General features: G+C 42.9%; 1 protein-coding gene across 6 annotated transcripts in view; it reads right to left on the bottom strand.

The window, feature by feature from the left end:
- PDSS2 (decaprenyl diphosphate synthase subunit 2) overlaps positions 1-19,805 on the bottom strand; it is a 293,668-nt gene that overhangs the window by 163,083 nt on the left and 110,780 nt on the right. For all 6 annotated transcript variants that reach the window (XR_016233799.1, XM_002714881.6, XM_089332766.1 and 3 more), the window contains exon 2: positions 10,103-10,237. Coding sequence is in view for 5 of the 6 variants with exons in the window: in XM_002714881.6 (XP_002714927.6) it covers positions 10,103-10,237 (135 nt within the window). In the remaining variant the exon portion in view is untranslated. The remainder of the gene's footprint in view (positions 1-10,102; positions 10,238-19,805) is intronic.

Raw genomic sequence — 19,805 nt, 5'->3', positions numbered from 1 at the left:
TCTGTTTAACCTGGTATATTAAGTTTTCTTTGCTACAAGTAAAATATCTGAGAGATGCTACTTAGGAAGAAAGAAGGCCTATTTCAGCTTACAGCTTTGGAAGTCCACAGCTCAAGACTAGGCAGTCTACCTGGCTGGCATCTGCTGAGGGTAATGGGAGGAAGGATCACACGGTGAGCCAGGCAGAAGAGAGGGAACAGCTGGGCTGAACTTGGCCTACAAGACCAGCCCCCTCATGAGAACCACCTTCTGAGGTTAAGTCCCCAATGACCTAAAAAGGACTCCCACTGGGCCCACCTCCTGCACACCATAATTAGATCATCTTTACCCTTAATCCATTCACTATTGACAAAAGACTTTGGAGACCATTTCTGCCCCCTCAACATACGAACTTTTGGGGAACATCCAAGCTAACATCTAAACCGTAACACCAGCGTGCACACATTCACTTCATCATAGGGCCTTTTGTCAATCTCTGTAGCCCTGGAATATAAATTGAGAAATACTGGGTAGAAAAAGGGGATAAATCAGAGGATCTAATGGGTCTGAGGGTGGTTCAACAAATTTTTAACTGAGTGCTTTGGGCAAAACCTCCGTAGCCCCTCCAAGTCTGTTTCCTATTCACGTATTTAATTCTTTCAAAAATTAATTATTTTTATTTTGTTTGAAAGGCAGAGAGAAAGAGACAGCTGGTTTACTCCCCAAATGCCTGCAATAGCCCAGGTCGGGCCAGGCTGAAGCCAGGAGCCAGCAGCCAGGAACTCCATCCAGGTCTCCCATAGGGATATAGGGACCCATGTACACGAGCCATCACCTGCTGTCTCCAGGGCCTGCAATATCAGGAAGCTGGAATTGTAAGCAGAGCTGGAACTCAAATCTAGGCACCCTGATATGGGATGCGGGCATCCCAAGTGTCATCTTAACCACTGCACCAAACGTCTGCCTCCCTTTTATTCCTTTTTAAAAAGATATATTTAGTCATTTGAGAGAGAGAGAGAGAGAAAGAGAGAGAAAAATCTCACATGCACAGTTCACTGCCCAAATGGCCACAATAGCCTGGTCTGGGCTAGGCTGAAGACAGAAACCAGGAACTCCAACTAGGTCTCCCACAGGGGTGGCAGGGACCTAAGTACTTGAGTCCCCATCTGCTGCCTTCCAGGCCTATTACCAGGAAACTGGATTGGACACAGCGCAGCTGATACTCAAACCAGCGCTCCAGTATGGGATGCTGTCCTAAGCACGGCTTTACAAACTGCACCACAATGCTGGGTTCCTCATTTAATTAAGACTTACTTATTTGAGAGGCAGAGTTACAAACCGAGAGAGAGAAAGACAGAGACAGAGGTCTTCCATCTGATGGCTCAATCCCTAAATGGTTGCAATGGCTGGAGCTGGGCCAATCTAAAGCCAAGAGCTAGGAGCTTCTTCTTGGTCTCCCACCTGGGTGCAGGGGCTCAAGCACTTGGGCCATCCTCCACTGCCTTCCAAGGCCATTAGCAGAGAGCTAGAACAGAAGAGGAGCAGCCAGGACACAAACTGGTGCCCACATAGGAAGTTGGTGCCATAGGCAGAGGCTTAACCTACTATGCCATAGCACTGGCCCCACAGTCATGTGACATTAGAAAAGTCTATACTTTTACTACTATGTATAATATACTGTAATGATCTTTTGCACACAAAATAAAAATACCTTATTATTAACAGAATGGAGGGACAATGATTTTTAAGTGTTATAAGACTGTATCTACTTTTTTTTTTTTTTTGCATAGGGATGTCCAGTTGTTCCAACACCATCTATTGAAAAGATGATGTTTTCTCCATTGTAATATCCTTGCTTTTCAAAACTGGTTGGCTATACTTATGAAGGTCTTTTTTTAAGGGCTCTCTATTCTGTTTTATGATCTATTTATCCTTTTGCCAATACCACACTGTCTTCATTACCATACTTATAATCTGCCATCACATTTTCTTTCTGTTTTTTTTTTTTAAGACTTATTTATTTATTTGAAAGGCAGAGTTATGGGGTTGGGGTAGGGGTAAATCTTCCATCCACTGGTTCACTCCCCAAATGGCCACTAAGACAAGATCTGGGTTGATCTGAAGCCAGGAGCCAGGAGCTTCTTCCAAGTCTCCCATGTGGATGCAGGGGCCCAAGCACTTGGGCATCCTCCACTGCCTTCCAAGGCCATTAGCAGAAAGCTGGAATGGAAGACGAGCAGCCAGGACATGAACCAGTGCCTATATGGGAGGCCTGCACCACAGGTGGAGGCTTAATCTACTATGCCACAGCATGGGCACCCCTCATTTAATTCTTAAAAACATTTTCTGAAGTACAAGCAGAGGCTTGGCTGGAGGGTGGTGCAGTCTATTTGCGGATTCCAAGTCCTGCTACTACTTGGATAGCTCCCCACTATTTCTCCAGGAAATAGCCTAATTCCTCAGGTCTTTCACAATCTCTCTTTTTCCATCTCATCTCCACATCCTGATGCCTTACTATACGAGTTCGCTTTGGCTATGGGGAAGAATGTGTTCTAGCTACTCTCCTTGGCTTGCAGACGGCTGTCTTCACCACATGGGGTGATCTCTCTGTATAGCATGGCAGTGTCCAGATTCATCCTTCTCATAAGGATCTCAACTAGTAAAGGGTCTATTTTAATGACTTCATTTTACTTGATTTCCTCATGAGGACCCTATCTCCAAATAAGATTACTTTCTGAGGTACTGGGGGTTAGGTCTGCAGTATATGAATTCTGAGAGGATACAATTCCATCTGTAGCAGTTATATACATAATGAAGGTAATCTCTGTTCTCTATATTTGTACATTTCTGTAATAATTATGAACCGAGTGCCTATTACAAGGATGGCACTTCTCAATTGTTAAATCAACTACGGGAGTCACTGGGTACATGCTTCCCACGTAGGACCTCTATGAAACTTAAAGACAACACTACTAGTTGAACAATACCCTATACCTTGTGCGGTTGTGTGAGTGCAGCCTGTTGAAATCCTTGCTTAGTATATACTAAGTTGATCTTCTGTATATGAAGGTAATTGAAAATGAAACTCGATGAAGGGCGGGATGGGAGAGGGGAGGGCCGTGGGAGGGAGGGAGGTTGGGGGGGCACAATACAAAAGTTGCACTTTGTAAATTCACATTTATTACAAAAAAAAAAAAAAGGATGGCACTTCTCTGGACCCTTCCAGGTACTTTCATACCCCGCCTTTGATCAGAGAGTTCCTTACTTCTCTGCTTAGGAAATAAGCACTCTATACTCTGCCCCCGACTCACCTCTTTCCTCCAACTGATGACCTCCTAGTTACCTTCAAAGCTTACTTACAAGTTCCTATTTTGTAAGCCCTGAATGGTTCCCTTTTCTGAAATTTTCTCCTTTCTTCCTTCCAACATGCTTAATACCTCCATACACTCTGAGATACTCTATTTACAGCACCTACAGTTAGTGTTTCAGCTATTTATAAATTTGCATATTCCCTGATGCTAAGGTCACGAGGGAAAATACACACTATTCAGTTCGTATCTACTGCATCAAACACACACATAGTAAGTGCTTAATATTCGTTCATTGTGTGATCAAACTAGGAATTTAGGGTGTTGGATTTAGCAGGTCTAAGAGGAAGACTCTGAAGGAGGAACATCCAGAGAAAGACCAAACAGCAAATGCTAAAGTTTAGACATGGAGTCACAGAGGTCTGAAACAGCGGAGTGGAAATGTATTGAAAGAGGAGACATGGAGAAATTTGCGAGCTGGTAGTTTATTTGCCAGGGAAGTAAAAGGGTGGTAGGAAAGATCACCAAATTCACTAAGGTAACTAGGCAACAGAATAGTGACAGCATTAACAGAAACAGTAAAGGTAAATTAAGAGAGGAGAGGCAGAGAGAGAGAGAGGCCTTCCATCTGCTGGTTCACTCCCAAATTGGCTGCCACAGCCAGAGCTGTGCCAATCCAAAGCCAGGAGCTAGGAGCTTCTTCTGGGTCTCCCACGTGGGTGCAGGGGCCCAAAGACTTGGGCCATCTCCTACTTCCCAGGCCATAGCAGAGAGTTGAGTCAGAAGAGGAGCAGTGGTATTAGAACCGGCGCCCATATGGGATGCTGGCGCTTCAGGGCGTTAACCCGTTGTGCAACAGCGCCGGCCCCTGGTGTCTTAACTTCTATTGTGAGTAACCAACCCACATCTTTCATTCTGAATGCATCACTTCCTTTTTTTTTTTTTTTATTTATTTATTTGACAGGTAGAGTTACAGACAGAGAGAGAGGGAGAGATAGAGAGAAAGGTTTTCCTTCAGTTGGTTCAGTCCCCAAATGGCTGCTACGGCCGGAACTGCGCCAATCCGAGCCAGGAGCCAGGTGCTTATTACTGGTCTCCCATGCGGGTGCAGGGGCCCAAGCACTTGGGCCATTCTCCACGGTCCTCCCGGGCCACAGCAGAGAGCTGGACTGGAAGAGGAGCAACCAGGACTAGAACCCGGCGCCCATGTGGGATGCTGGTGCCGCAGGCAGAGGATTAACCAAGTGAGCCATGGCGCCGGCTCGTTGAATGCATCACTTCCAACATGATCTGCTTAAAGAATGTTACAAATGCAACAGTTTTATCATCAGGAAATAGTAAGCATCACTTCCGCTCAGACTGTAATGGGTATATCTCACATCACCCAGCGAATTGTAAGGGAAGCTGGGAAACATAGTTTAGCTTGGTATTGAGGAAGAAAAGAAAATGTGTTTGGTACACTTGCCTAAGTATCTTCTATCACAGTTAAATGCTGGGAAAATTCAGGGAATAAAGGTAGAGAGAAATTGCATTCACTTTGTGATTTGTTTTAAACTGCTAATTAGATGAGAAGAAATTGAATCCCTTCTTATAACTGATAAAGCTGAACCATTAGTAAAAAAATTTTTAATAGTCACGTGACATTAGAAAAGCCTATACTTTTAATACTATGTATAATATATTGTAATGATTTTCTGTACACAAAATAAAAATACCCTATTATTAACAGAATGGAGGGGCAATGATTCATATTTTCTCAGTTATGGCTAGGGATATCTACACATTTAGTAATACTCATTAGACTGGACTTGTAATCAGTTTGTTTTTTTTTTTGTTTTGTTTTTGTTTTTTGACAGGCAGAGTGGACAGTGAGAGAGAGAGACAGAGAGAAAGGTCTTCCTTTTGCCGTTGGTTCACCCTCCAATGGCCGCCGCAGCCGGCGCGCTGCGGCCAGCGCACCGCGCTGATCCAATGGCAGGAGCCAGGAGCCAGGTGCTTTTTTCCTGGTCTCCCATGGGGTGCAGGGCCCAAGCACTTGGACCATCCTCCACTGCACTCCTGGGCCACAGCAGAGAGCTGGCCTGGAAGAGGGGCAACCGGGACAGAATCCGGCGCCCCAACCAGGACTAGAACCCGGTGTGCCGGCGCCGCTAGGCGGAGGATTAGCCTAGTGAGCCGCGGCGCCGGCTGTAATCAGTTTTTTAAAAGCAAAGGTTGGTAGAATAAACCTAAACTCTACATTCTCATTAGCAAAAGGCTATGGTGGATGCTTATTATAAATATGACTCTCTTATCTGTTTTTCAAAATGTAGTTAGAATATTTTAGAGTAAATTTTGCCTGTCTTGGCCTTTATGTGATAAATTCACTAGACACATCTACATTACTCGTTATAACTTGTGGCTAAATGAAACACATCCCCCTAAGTTACTTCTAGTCCCTTAGAGGTAATTTACTCAGGTTCCATTATCTGACAGGAAAGTCAAAGTTTATGAGAGAAAACACCAACAGTGTAAATCCAGTAGTTTGGAGGTGAATTAAAAAGCTCCCAAATCAGTATTTCCTGCAAATGTTAAATAATTCACTGTGGCATTATAAATACAAGCCTCTGGCAAGTTACACTTGAACAATTAAGGAAGCAGGAGTCATACAAATGACTTTAGTGGTACACAAACAAATTAATGTTTTCTCAAAGTACTATGCCAAATTACTTTAGCACATTAACAAGTGTGTAAAACACCCAAACACACCAATGACTAACTAGATCAAGTTTGATTATAGGAACCAGCTTGGAACTCCATGCCAGGATCATTCCTACATGTAACTGTGGCTTCTTTATATCTGAACACAAAACTCACTTATGTTATTTCAAAAGTTTACATGTTCAAAATGTACATTTTGCCCTTTTACAACGTTCTTTAACTGAAATTGTTCAGATTACAATGGCCATCTACCTAATATATTACGTGAAGGATTAGAAGCAATGTGATTATTTAGGAGAGTCTAGGTTAGAAATCAGAAACACAAGATAATATCATGGGGTACCACGTACATATAGAACATAGCGCCTGCATAGGCGAAAAGGCACACAATTCAGAATATAAATGAAATTTCAATCCCAACTGTTGTTTGCTATTTAGAAGATTTTTAGACAAGCCTTAGCCTCAATATTGGCTTTCTCTTCTGTAAAAGAAGCAGTGTGATGGTTCATGCATGCAACAAACATTTATAGAACACTTACTAATGTGTCAAGTAGTGTTTTCCAGGGGTTATTTTAGGATTAGTGTTAATAAAACACTGCTGGTATTCATTAAAATATGTGTCATTACTCACATGTATAAGGAGACACTTGACTAGTAAGATCATAATCAGCAAATTGGACATCAATAGTATTTTGAATAGGAAACAGATACATGGAATAGAAGGTGGCACGAGGTCAATCCGCTTTTCAGGATCCATGGAGCCTTTAGCTTTTACTCTAGATCTTTGTGTTTTTTCTCTAGCTATCTCTGTTGAAGCTAGCCAAGTGTTTTCTGCAAAATTAAGGTATTTTGAGCTCTAATTCAAATAGCAAGTTTGAGAGAAGAATGTATATACTCAAGGATACTTCAAAAAAGTTGATGGAGGGGCCAGCACTGTGGTGCAGCGGGTTAACGCCCTGGCCTGAAGCACAGGCATCCCATATGGATGCTGGTTTGGGACCCGGCTGCTCTACTTCTGATCCAGCTCTCTGCTGTGGCCTGGGAAAGCAGTGGAAGATGGCCCAAGTCCCTGGGCCCCTACACCTGCAAAGGAGAACCGGAAGAAATTCCTGGCTCCTGGAATTGGACTGGTGCAGCTCCAGCCATTGTGGCCAATTGGGGAGTGAACCAGCGGAAGGAAGATCTCTCTCTCTCTCTCTCTCTGCTTACCCTCTCTCTGTATAACTCTGACTTTCAAATAAATAAATAAATAAATAAATCTTTTTAAAAAGTTGATGGAAAATGAGATTTTAAAATGCGTTTATTTTGGTGGTAAAAACCCCCTTGAAATCCATACACAGTTTTCATAATACACATTTTTCACTTACTTTCTGAAGTACCCTCATGTTAAATATTTGCCAAGTTGCTTTCCATTTAGAAGTTTTGTAAGCCTTGTAAGAAAAAGGGCTTTTTGGAATATTAATTTATTGGCTAGTCTAATCTAAAAGTGAAATAAATTCTTTGAAACAGACTAGAAAGATGAAATGAAAAAAAAATGAGATGTAGAGGGAAACAGCACTATTGTTAAAGTCTCTCAGCTTTTCCCACTTGCCAGCTATGTCATCTGAAAAAGTTTCAAGATTTCTTTTTTTAAAAAAATATTTATTTATGTTTTTATTTGAAAGGCAGAGATACAGAAAGAGAGAAGAGAAACAGAGAAAAAAATCTTCCATCCGCTGGTTCATTCTCCAAATGGCTGCAATGGCCAGGGCTCGGCCAGGCCAAAGCCAGATGCCAGGAGCTTCTTCAGGGTCTCCTATATAGGTACAGGGACCCAAGCACTTGGGCCATCTGCTCATGATTTCTGAGGTATGTTAGCAGGGAGCTGAGTTGGAAGTGGAGCAGCCAGGACTTGAAGCAGTGCCCATATGGGATGCTAGCCCTGCAGGTGGCAGCTTAAACTTCCTTGTCACAGCGCCGGCCTCTCAAGATTTCTGAATCTGTTTTCTCAAGAGAAAAATAAATGTCACAGCTCTTATCCACAAAGAGGATCAAACAGGATAACTGGGATATAAAAATGATCAGTAACCTAAAAGCACTCAACAAATATATACTATTTTGGAGTGAGTTGGAACTAAAATGATCCCAAGATATCCCTTGGAGTGATGAAACTTGTATGGATAATTGGTAGACAGCCTACACAAATATGGTGACTGGAGGAGTGACCACGGGGACTTGGCTTGCTTGTTAACGACTTCAGACTGGACTTCAGATCCAGCAAGCAACAGTCATTTCTAAATAGTATAGAAGAAGAAAAAAAAAAAAACACTTATGGGCAAGACTGCGAGGAATTAAAAAAACTCTGGAAGACATAGATTGATTTTTTAAAGTAAATCAACAAGGTCAATGAGCCACAAGTCAAAGTTTCTAGGGACTGGCATTGTGGCACAGAGGGTGAGCCTCCACCTGCAATACTGTCATCCCATTTTGGCGTGCCAGTGAGACTCAGCTGCTCTACTTCCAATCCAGCACTCCGTCAGTGTGCCTTGGAAAGCAGCAGAAGATGGCCCAGCTTCTTGGGACCCTGTCACTCATATGAGAACCTAAACAGAGCTCCCAGCTCCTGGCTTCAATCTGGCCCAGCACTGGCCATTGCAACTATTTGGGCAGTGAACCAGCAGATGGAAGATCTCTTTCTCTCTGTCTCTCCTTTTCTCTCTGTCACTCTGCCTTTCAAACAAATAAATATTTTAAAAAATATTTTCTGGAAGTGCTTCTTTTTGTGAATAAAACTGCCTTGTCATCAATGTTTTTAGAGTGGTTATAATTTCACATATCAAAGTCTACCTGCGAATTGTTACTTTTACATTGGTTTTTAACACAGTGCCAAGCTCACTTGCTAGGATTAAATAAAATTATTGCTTATACAGAGTTTCTAAAAATACATGTGATTTTAAAAAAATCCAAAATTTAAGTTCATTTTATATGCAGAAAATGAGTAATATATACTCACAAATTTGCTTTTTAATCTAAATGTGTAAAATATAAAAATTTCAGCGGGCGCCACGGCTCACTAGGCTAATCCCCCGCCTGTGGCGCTGACACACCAGGTTCTAGTCCCGGTCGGGGCGCCAGATTCTATCCCAGTTGCCCCTCTTCCAGGCCAGCTCTCTGCTATGGCCCGGGAGTGCAGTGGAGGATGGCCCAAGTGCTTGGGCCCTGCACCCCATGGGAGACCAGGAGAAGCACCTGGCTCCTGCCTTCGGATCAGTGTGGTGCGCCGGCCACAGCGCACTGGCCACGGCGGCCATTGGAGGGTGAACCAACGACAAAAAGGAAGACCTTTCTCTCTGTCTCTCTCTCTCACTGTCCACTCTGCCTGTAAAAAAAATAATAATAATAAATAACTAAATAACTAAATAAATAAAAATAAAAATTTCTGTTCCAAGTAAGCAGTAAGAAGTCTCTACAGAGAGAAAATACCATAATGGGGGGGGGCATAAACAGAAAACTGTCAGTGCTCAAGGTAGAAATGTGGGGTCACTTACCAGAGTCAAGCATACAGCTTGTCAAGAATGCTGGACTTATAGGAAGAGTAAACTCCAATATTCTACTCTTAAAATGCATTTTAATTTATCTTTGTATAGGAGAACAACAAAAAAACAAAGTAGCGATTTCTTTTTATTTATTTATTTATTTATTTATTTTTGACAGGCAGAGTGGACAGTGAGAGAGAGAGAGACAGAGAGAAAGGTCTTCCTTTGCCGTTGGTTCACCCTCCAATGGCCACCGCGGCCGGCGCGCTGCGGCCGGCGCGCTGCGGCCGGCGCACCGCGCTGATCCGAAGCCAGGAGCCAGGTGCTTCTCCTGGTCTCCCATGGGGTGCAGGGCCCAAGCACTTGGGCCATCCTCCACTGCACTCCCTGGCCACAGCAGAGAGCTGGCCTGGAAGAGGGGCAACCGGGACAGAATCCGGCGCCCTGACCGGGACTAGAACCCAGTGTGCCGGTGCTGCAAGGCAGAGGATTAGCCTAGTGAGCCTCCGTGCCGGCTTAGTAGCGATTTCTACCATCTGCTGTCCAGTGAAAGAAAAAAACGACCTAGAGAGCAATGCGAAAAGGCTAATTTCTTCTTACCATGAGTAGATCCCACTGACCATGTCATAGTTCTGACATGAGACATCCACACTGCTGGGCCCAGCTGCTTTGGAAATAAGCAGCACCACCAGTCCCCTCAACTGCAGGTTGTGCCGGCTGTCATGGACAAGGCCCCTGCCAGCAAGAAAAGAAAGAAAAGGATTAACAGACCCTCCTAGAATCAGTCAGCTCATGTTCGAAAATGGATACGAATATGCCCAAACTTCTAAAACCAGACAATGAGAAGGAACAGGGCTGGGGGAAGAAAGAGTTATTAACACATGGAAGCAACGAGTTCAGGAAAACAGCTGGAGAAACTCATGGCTGGTTTTCATGGTGACAGACTCCAATTATGAGGCTTGATGATCTGGCTCCCTTCTCTCCCAGGTTCTATCCACTATTTATGTCCTACCTGTGCATCCTAATCATTTGCTCTGAAAATAAGAGGAGCCCATGGCTTTGGTGGCAGTTGATAGAAGCTGAAATATCAATTACATGGCTTGGATGAAGTGATGGTATTTGGTGGTGATGGTAGTAAGGAGGAGTTGTAGAAAAATAATTTGTCTTCAGAGGCAGAGAAGCAGAAAGAGATTAAATCAAATCCAAAATGGCTTAAAAATTTATTTGATAAGTAAATGGAAATGAATGCCATCAGCAGAAATCTTGCCATTTCCTATTACTCATGGAAAGCATTATCATTCTAGGCAACAAAAAGGCTTTAACTCAGAATGTCATATTTCTTTCATTATGAGGATTGAACTTTCATAATTTCTGCTATAACTGAGGCTAAGAATAATTCCCAGGAATGGATTTTCTTTTTAAAGTATTACAAATGGTTGCCATATTAGAAATAAATGGCACCATTTTTAAAAAGAAAGAAAACTATGAGTAATATATTACAATGAATTAATATTCAGAACAAAGCTCACAAGTACTAATCAAGTATTTAGATAATTAGAGCAAACATAAATAATATTGAAATATAGTTCTTGAATGTGGTGAGGAAACATTAGAAATTAGTATTACAATACTTTATTGCATTAAGACTTCATTGGTGAGTTCTGAAAAAAGAATCAATTTAAGTTAATTAAGTTCGCATAGCCAAAAATAATGATTTAGTACATTATGTAAGAAAAATGTTAACCCTTCAAACCTCTAAACAGAAATTTTTAAAAGGGCCCCCTCAGAGTTTCAAAATAAGACAAATCATCAGGTTCTCTGCCAAGTAACAGCCATAGTAATTTCTCTGTTCATCGGTATTTTCTTCTTAACCATAAGTGATCTTCAGAAAGTTAGTGAGCTTAGCGATTTTAAAAAACAGTCTAACTTCCTAGGAAAATGAAGTCAAAGTGATTAGGTTACACCACAAGAGAAGCAAATACAACCATCAGAAGTGTTTCAAACTGATTATTATTATTATTTTTTTTTGACAAGTAGAGTTATAGACAGTGAAAGAGAGACAGAGAGAAAGGTCTTCCTTCTGTTGGTTCAGTCCCCAAATGGCTGCTATGGTTGGTGCTGCACCGATCTGAAGCCAGGAGCCAGGTGCTTATTCCTGATCTCCCATGCGGGTGCAGAGGCCCAAGTACTTGGGTCATCCTCCACTGCACTCCGGGGCTACAGCAGAGAGCTGGACTGGAAGAGGAGCAACGGGGACTAGAACCCAGCACCCACATGGGATGCCGGCACTGCGGACAGAGGATTAACCAAGTGAGCTATGGCGCTGGCCCTCAAACTGATTATTATCATGTAACAATCTGCTTACATCCTAAAGGCCAAACTGCAGCAGGGAGGTTGGGAAGCACTCTACTTTTCAACAAGAAAACATAAAATGGGAGCATTTTCTCTCAATATTTTTGCTTCAAACTTAGGCTACTAGATCTCCACTTATGAATCACCTATAGTGAATCTTGATTTTTCCTTTTTTTTTTTTTTTGAACAATATTAAAGAGAAAGTCTGAATCGACTTTAAATTCTAGAAAGGGAAAAGAGGAAGGCAAGGGGTGTGTGTGTGTGTGTGTTGGGCCTGGTCAGCTCTGCAGGATATGATGTCAGCAGGAATTCTGACAGGTGACCCCAGAGACAAGTCTGACTGAGATGCACTGATGAAAACAGCTCTGGCAACAGATCTTACAACATCTACCCCAAGCTTTTCTGGGACAGGACCTTTCACAGGGGACACACACTCAGCTAATAGTAATAGCAGCAGCAAACACTTACCCAGTATATTATATATTGCTTTCTGAAAGGCCGGAACTATTCTACATGTTTTACTACATATCAACAAAATTAATTCACAACTCTTAACAGGAATGTACCATAAGTACCTTAATTTTACAGATGGGGAGAACAAGGCACATAGAAAGATCAAACTCATCCCAGGTACCATAGCTGGTAGGTAGCAGACCCTTGGCAGAGGCAAGATTTGAACTCAGGTCACCAGGTTCCAGAGACCACATACACTCTTCTATCTTTTTAAAAAAAAAAAAAAAGATTTATTTATTCATTTGAAAGGCAGAGTTACAGAGAGGCAGAGAGAGAGAGAGAGAGAGAGAGAAACCTTCCACCCACTGGTTCACTCCCCAGATAGACGTAATGTCAGGAACTGTGCTGATATAAAGCCAGGAGCCAGGAGCTTCTTCCATGTCTCCCATGCAGGTGCAGGGACCCAAAAACTTGGGCCACTTTCCACTGCTTTCCCAGGCCATAGCAGAGAGCTGGACTGGAAGTGCAGCCGGGACTTGAACCAGCACTCATATGGGATGCCGGCACTGCAGACGGTGGCTTTACCCGCTATGCCACAGCACTGGCTCCCACATACACTCCTGACCACTATGCCATGGCGATTCTCTGTTTGCTTCATTTCATGTATAAACCAATTTGCTAAGTCAAATTAGATAGCAGCCTTTAGACCCAGACAGGCCGAGGTCTGAAAGACACTTCCAGAAGTCACTTACTGGCTCTTTCCTATAAACCGAGCATAAGAAGATCTACCTGCCACAGTCATTGTACGGAAGAAAGAACATGAATAAAGTATATAACACTGCGGAAAGCACAGGGGATGTGATCAGTAAGTTACATTCCCTCTCTCTCCCTCTCCCTCTCTCTCTCTTCCTTTTGTGCAATCTATTTTTTTTCCTCAACCACTACATTTTCTTTCTTAAGGGTAGGCCAAAAGCTGCCCCTACATTTCTTCCTTCTACTCCCTGTCTTCTTTTCTCTCTCAAAAATGTCTTTCCCTCTCTACCAGCATTTAAATAATCATAAATATTGTTTACTTCTCTACCTCCCCAAATAACAAAAGTTAAGGATTTCTTCTTACTCTCCTAATCATCACTATCTTCTAAACACTTGTCCCTTTCAGGATGCATTAATGAAAATACCAGGAGAAGGAAGTATAATAGATGGGTTAACAAAAATCAAGCGAGCATTCAGAAAAGTACACCTTCTGACCATGAATTCTCACATAAGACAGCTGGTAGCAACCTGGAGGACAGATTAACAGCTTGACTAAATTAAATAACTGTTTCCAAAACACCATTGCTTTAAATTCACTTCATTAACACCTTTAAAAAAGCAGTACTGATATAAACTGACAACGCCCACAGCTCAAAAATTAGCTCACAACCACAGAGAGAGAGGAAGAGAGGGAGAGAGGGAGAGAGGGAGAGGGGGAGAGGGGGAGAGGGGGAGAGGGGGAGAGGGGAAGAGGGGAAGAGGGGGAGAGGGGGAGAGGGGGAGAGGGGGAGAGAGGGAGAGGGGGAGAGGGGGAGAGGGAGAGAACATAAAACAATCCCTAGGATTCTAATCTCACAGGGATAATATGCTTCATATAGCTGAGGTCACACTTTACCTCGAACACAGTTTTGTTCCCCGTTCCTCCCTTAAGGAAGCCAGGGGCCTATCTGGAAGATGGTGAAATCACACACCACAATACACACAGAAGCTGGCCTGGAGAGTGGGAAAGCTGGTGCCTTCATATTCATTCCCCCCAAACAGTGAACGCTCGCTACACGTCAGGCGTGATGCTAGACAGACAGTGGAAGCACCAGCAGAACTAATGAAATGGGCTCTCCTTTCTCGTGGAGAACAGTCTGGATTAAACATCACAATAAAATGTGGTAGGAGTTGCTTGAGGGACAAATTACAGTTGTGGGGACACAAAAAAGGGGCATAACAAGGGGGTCAAAGAGACTTCCAGGAGATCCACACGATGAGGAAGAAACAACCAGGGGACCTGGGGTGGGAGCATGTGTGGGGAAAAATATATTCTAAAGAGAGAAACAGTATGGAAAGGTGGGAGAACACAGTTATTTCCAGAGCCAACAGGGCAAGAACCCAGTCCACGAAGGGAGAAATAAACCCAGAGGAGCACACATGAGTTGGAAGGGTTCCATGAAGATAGACAGGCCTTGTAAATATAACTGCAGATGTTGACAGAGTGGACAGAAATGACAGCAGGCCAATCTTGACTTGAGAGGAAGAAGAAATGCTGAGTCCCTTAGAAACTACACAGGGGCCAGTACTATGACAGTGGGCTTAGCCTCCGCCTGTGGTGCAGTTATCCCATATGGGTGCTGGTTGGAGTCCTGGTTGCTCCACTTCTGATCCAGTTTCCTACTGATGGCCTGAGAAAGCAATGGAAGATGGCTCAAGTGCTTAGGCCCCTGCACCCACTTGGGGGACCTAGAAGAAGCTCCCGTCTCCTGGCTTTGGATCAGCCCAGTTTCAACCACTGTAGCCATTTGGGGAGTGAACCAGCAGATGGAAGATCTCTCTCCCTCTCTCTGTAACTCTGCCTTTTAAATAAATAAATAAATCCTAAAAAGAAAGAAAGAAAGAAAGAAAAGAAAAGAAAAGAAAAGAAAAGAAAAGAAAAGAAAAGAAAAGAAAAGAAAAGAAACGAAACGAAACTGCACAGCCTCTGACCCAACACAATTACGAGAAGCCTGCACTGATACCTAAAGTTTTTTCCTACTATGTGATTCTATATGATCTCACTTTGCCAGTGTCATAAATGAAAGCAATATTTAGGGGCTGGTGCTGTGGCATAGTGGGTAAAGCTGCTGATTGCAGTCCTGGCATCCCATATGGGTGCTAGTTCCAGACCAGGTTGCTCCATTTCCCATCCACCGCTCAGCTATGGCCTGGGAAAGCAGAAGATGGTCCCAAGTCCTTGAGTGCCTGCACCCACGTGGGAGACCCAGAAGAAGCTCCTGGCTCCTGGTTTCAGATCAGCCCAGCTCCAGCCGTTGTGGCCATTTGGGAAGTGAACCAGTGGATGGAAGTGTGCTCTCTCTGGCGCGCGCTCTCTCTCTCTCTCACTTCCTCCCTCCCTCTCTCCCTCCCTTTAACTGTACCTTTCGAATAAATAAATCTTAAAAGCCAAAAGAAAGCAGTATTTAGTATCTTGAGCTCTTCATCCACTAAACTTCTGCAGAATTATTTTCCTTCTAGCTGATATGAACTAGAACTTCATCATGTATCATTCATTCAACTAACATAAACTGAGCACCTTCCATACACTGGGCACTGTGTTAAGCACGTGTGGAAGAGCTAAACTGGCATGGGGCTTGTGGAACTTACGATCTAGTGAGAGGTACAGGTAGAGATGAATCACAAATAAATGTAAACTACAATGATAATAAGTGGTACAAAGGAAAAAGTGCCATGAGAGCTTATAACAGAGGAAGTAACCTCACTAGGACAGTCAGAGGCTTCCTCAAGGAAGTGATGACTTAGTTGACAGCCAAAGGAAGAACAGATGCAAAAGAGGAGTGTGGGAAGAGAACAGGCAAGGAGAGGGTTTTTGCAGTACAAGTCTGAGTCTACGCAATGCTGAGAGCACAGTATGAAATGAGGCTGAAGACAGGGACAAGATCACACTGGCAGAGCAGGCCATCATAAAATACCTGCTCTGTATTCAAAAACAAGGAAAAGGCACTGCAGAATTTTATTAAGCAGCCAGTAAGATAATCAGATTTTTTTAAAGATTTACTTATTGTACTTGAAAGGCAGAGTTAGAGAGAGAGACAGAATAAGAGACAGAGAGAGAGAGGTCTTCCATCTGCTGGGTGACTCCCCAAATGGCCACAATGGGTGGAACTGGGCCAGACTGAAGCCAGGAGCTATATCCAGGTCTCCCATCTAAGTACAGGTACCCAAGCGCTTGGACCATCTTCCATTGCTTTCCTAGGCACATTAGCAGGGAGCTGGATCAGAAATGGAGGAGCTGGGACTTGAAAGGGTAACCTATATGGGATGCCAGTGTCTCAGGCAGCAGCTTAACCCACTGGCCCACAACACAGGCCCCTAATTTCTCTTTCTTTACCCAATCAAATATTCAAACCACCACTATGGTTTCATATTTCCTCTAAATTTCATTTAAAGTGGGAGAAATAAGATCTGTAAGAATAAACCTGTAAGATTAAGTTGATAATATAGTTGAATCAAGTAATACAAAGAATAAGTAACAAAGACAGCAGAGTAACGTGGCTATCAGTATACAGAGGAAGAAAGAACATTGCTTCTTGCCAGAGGTGCCCCTGAAAGTAGAGAGAGCTTTCAGACTGAGCCTGAAAGATGGTCAAATTTCCTTAAGTAGAATGAAAAAGGAATGGGGAGGGTTTTAGGAAGAAGGACATTTTAGGAGAGAAAAACAAAGTAGACAGTGACAACAAAGTGGAAGAACAAGAGCCAGGTTCATGAGCTGTGGGCCATCCATCTGGGCATCGTGCAAAGGTGAATAAGCCAGAAAAATAGACAGCCTAATGAGTGAAGGGCCTTGAAAGTCAAGCGTACAGTCTGGACTTCATTCTGCAGGCAATCTGGGGCATAGATGGTTTGTCAGCATGAGAACCTTTTGATGAGAGCTAAAGACTAAAACCATCACTCTGGACCCAATACTGCTACCCTGGCAGGAGCACACTGGGTGCAACAGAAAGGACAGAGAAGATGGGTTAGGAGGAGCCTCTTCCAGTAGTCCAGGTGGGAGATAATGAGGGCCTAAATTAATGTAGTGGCAGCAGGCACGGGGAAGAAAAGCTGAATGATGGCAGCAGCATGGCAGTGGAATAGGTTAGTCTGGCCAACTGACTAGATGAAGGAGGCATCAGGGAAGGACTGGGAAGCAAAGGAAAGGTAGGGCTGAATTTAAGATTCAAGCCTGCTTGCTGGAGGTGATGATACTGCCATTAGTAGGGACTGGAAAGAAGAGTGCTAATGGGGAATTAATGAGTTCAGTTTTGGACATGTTAACTTTGAATGCAAGAAGGACTTCCAGATGGAGATGCCCAGCAGGCAGCTGGAAATGCTGTGGATACAGATTTAGGAACCATCTTCACAGAAGTGATGGTGGAAGCAGTAGGAACTGACGGGTGAGTTTTTGAGGGGGAAGAAAAGAAGAAAGAAGGGAAGAGGAAAAGGAAGAACAGAAATGGGAAGAGCTTAAATGAGAAGGGAAAGGAAATGAAAGAAAGAGAAAAGGAATCCTGGAGAATTTCCATGTTTAGGGCACTGAGGAAAGATGAGTAACCAACATGAAAAAACTGCATTATGTCCGTGAATAAATAAAAAGGATCTCCACTATAAAGACATGTGTATACAAAAGCACCATAGAGGCATAGAATACAAGAGTACAGTGGGCAGAAAATAGTTGCCCCTCTTCTGTGGGCTTTTATGAAGCTTTTATAAACCTCGAGGTTGGCACTTAACACACTGAGTAACAAAAATGGTAATAATAACAATGACACAGACAACAGTTATAACATACTATGTATGATGCCAGGCATCTGCTGTTTTACATGCATGCACTCTAATTACAGCAAAAATCATTCAAGGTAGCTGGTAATATCTCTTTACAAATGAGGAAATTAGCAAGGAGGCTTAAAAAAGTTAAATAATTACTAGTCACACAAATCAACTAGTAATAGAAGTGCCAAGATTTAAACAGAATTCAGACTCCAAAGCCTGGGTTCACTTATGCTTTGTGGCCTTGCTGTTTATGCTTTAAAATTCAGATTTGTAACTTATGTCAGTAATCTAAAATGCAATCTTTAGGTAAATTAATAATGCAATATTAAAGAAACTACTTACTATCTATAACGGACCATCACTCTTGAGGACCTGCAAAGCACCACAAAGTCAAACTGAGTGGCAAAGAATCACCCTGAGGGGAAGAACTCCCTCTGGTGCTAAGCCCTAGAGTCAGAGGGTGTGTTTTACCATCTTATTACCTACTTTCCATATATTCAATCCCAATAAATCCATCCAAAAACATAAGCATAAATGATTTCAAATTCCAACATACATGTAGTTGGCAGACTTTTAGATTCCTAATAATGCTTATGACTGTGATTCCCAGTGAAATATATAGATGTGTATTACATACAGACAACTGAAACAAAAGGATTGACTATGATATGCATTTTTTACCAAAAAACCATAGGATACTCTGGTCTTTTTCTTTTTCTTTTTCTTTTTTTTTTTAAAGATTTATTTATTTGAAAGGCAGAGATACACAGAGAGAAGGATGGGGTAGGGGTAGGGGTGGGGTAAGGGTAGGGGTAAAGACAGAAGTAGAGAGGTAGAGAGACACAGAGAGAGAGAGACAGAAAGAAATCCTCCATCTGCAGGTTCACTCCCCAAATGACCGCAATGGCCAAGGTTGGGTCAGACTGAAGTCAGGAGCCAGTAGCTTCATCTGGGTCTCCCACGTGGGTGCAGGGGCCCAAATACTTGGGCCATCTTTTGTGGCTTTCCCAGGTGCAGTAGAAGGGGGTTGGACCAGAAGTGGAGCAGCCAGGACTTGGATTGAGACCTATATGGGATGACAGCATCACCAACGGCAGCTTAACCTGTTACGCTGCAATCTTGGGCCTAATCTTTTAAAAAATTCCATGTATAATTTGATCTCAACTATGTTTCAAAACATGCACTCACATACAAACAAGGTCAAGGACAAAAATTAGGAATAAATATGGCAAAAGAAACATTTTAAATCTAGGTATCATTTTATAGGTGCTCCTATATGTTAAATGTTCTTGCGTTTTTCTATATGTTTGAAATGTTTTGTTAAAAAAAAAAAAAAAAAACAAGAGGGGCCAGTGTTGTGGCCCAGTGGGTTAAAGCCCTGGCCTGAAGCACTGGCATCCCATATAGGCACAAGCTCTAGTCCTAGCTGCTCCTCTTCCGATCCAGCTCTCTGCTGTGGACTGGGAAAGTAGTGGAAGATGGCCCAAGTCCTTGGGCCCCTGATCCCACAAGGGAAACCCGGAGGAAGCTCCTGGCTCCTGGCTCCTGGCTGGTGCAGCTCCGTTAGCTGTGGCCGTTGCGGGGGTGACCCAGTAGATGGAAGACCTCTCTCTCTGTCTCTTCCTCTCTCTGTAACACTGTCTTTAAAACAAATAAAACAAATCTTTATGAAAAAAAATAACAAGAAATGTGATAGGAAAATACTACCACATGCTCACAAGTGTCAATCAGTGAATTTCTAGATTAAAGGTGAGTTTCCAAGTTGTACAGAGGTTCCTAGCTCTCTTTTTATGTCTGAAGAAGAACAGTGTATTTTAAAAACAACAGAATTTGAAGAAGTCAGATGATTTACCAAATAGCTGTTTCTCATTTGAAGAAAAAAGTTTAACCTGAATTTTAATGAACCCCGGGGCTCTCTGTTGGGTGACTTTTGAGTTCTCTTTATTCACCT

The sequence above is a fragment of the Oryctolagus cuniculus genome, chromosome 5 (genome assembly GCF_051225735.1).
Source record: "Oryctolagus cuniculus isolate XC-2025 breed Fujian yellow rabbit chromosome 5, ASM5122573v1, whole genome shotgun sequence".
NCBI classification, from domain to species: domain Eukaryota; kingdom Metazoa; phylum Chordata; class Mammalia; order Lagomorpha; family Leporidae; genus Oryctolagus; species Oryctolagus cuniculus.
This window is presented reverse-complemented; position numbering and strand designations above follow the sequence as displayed.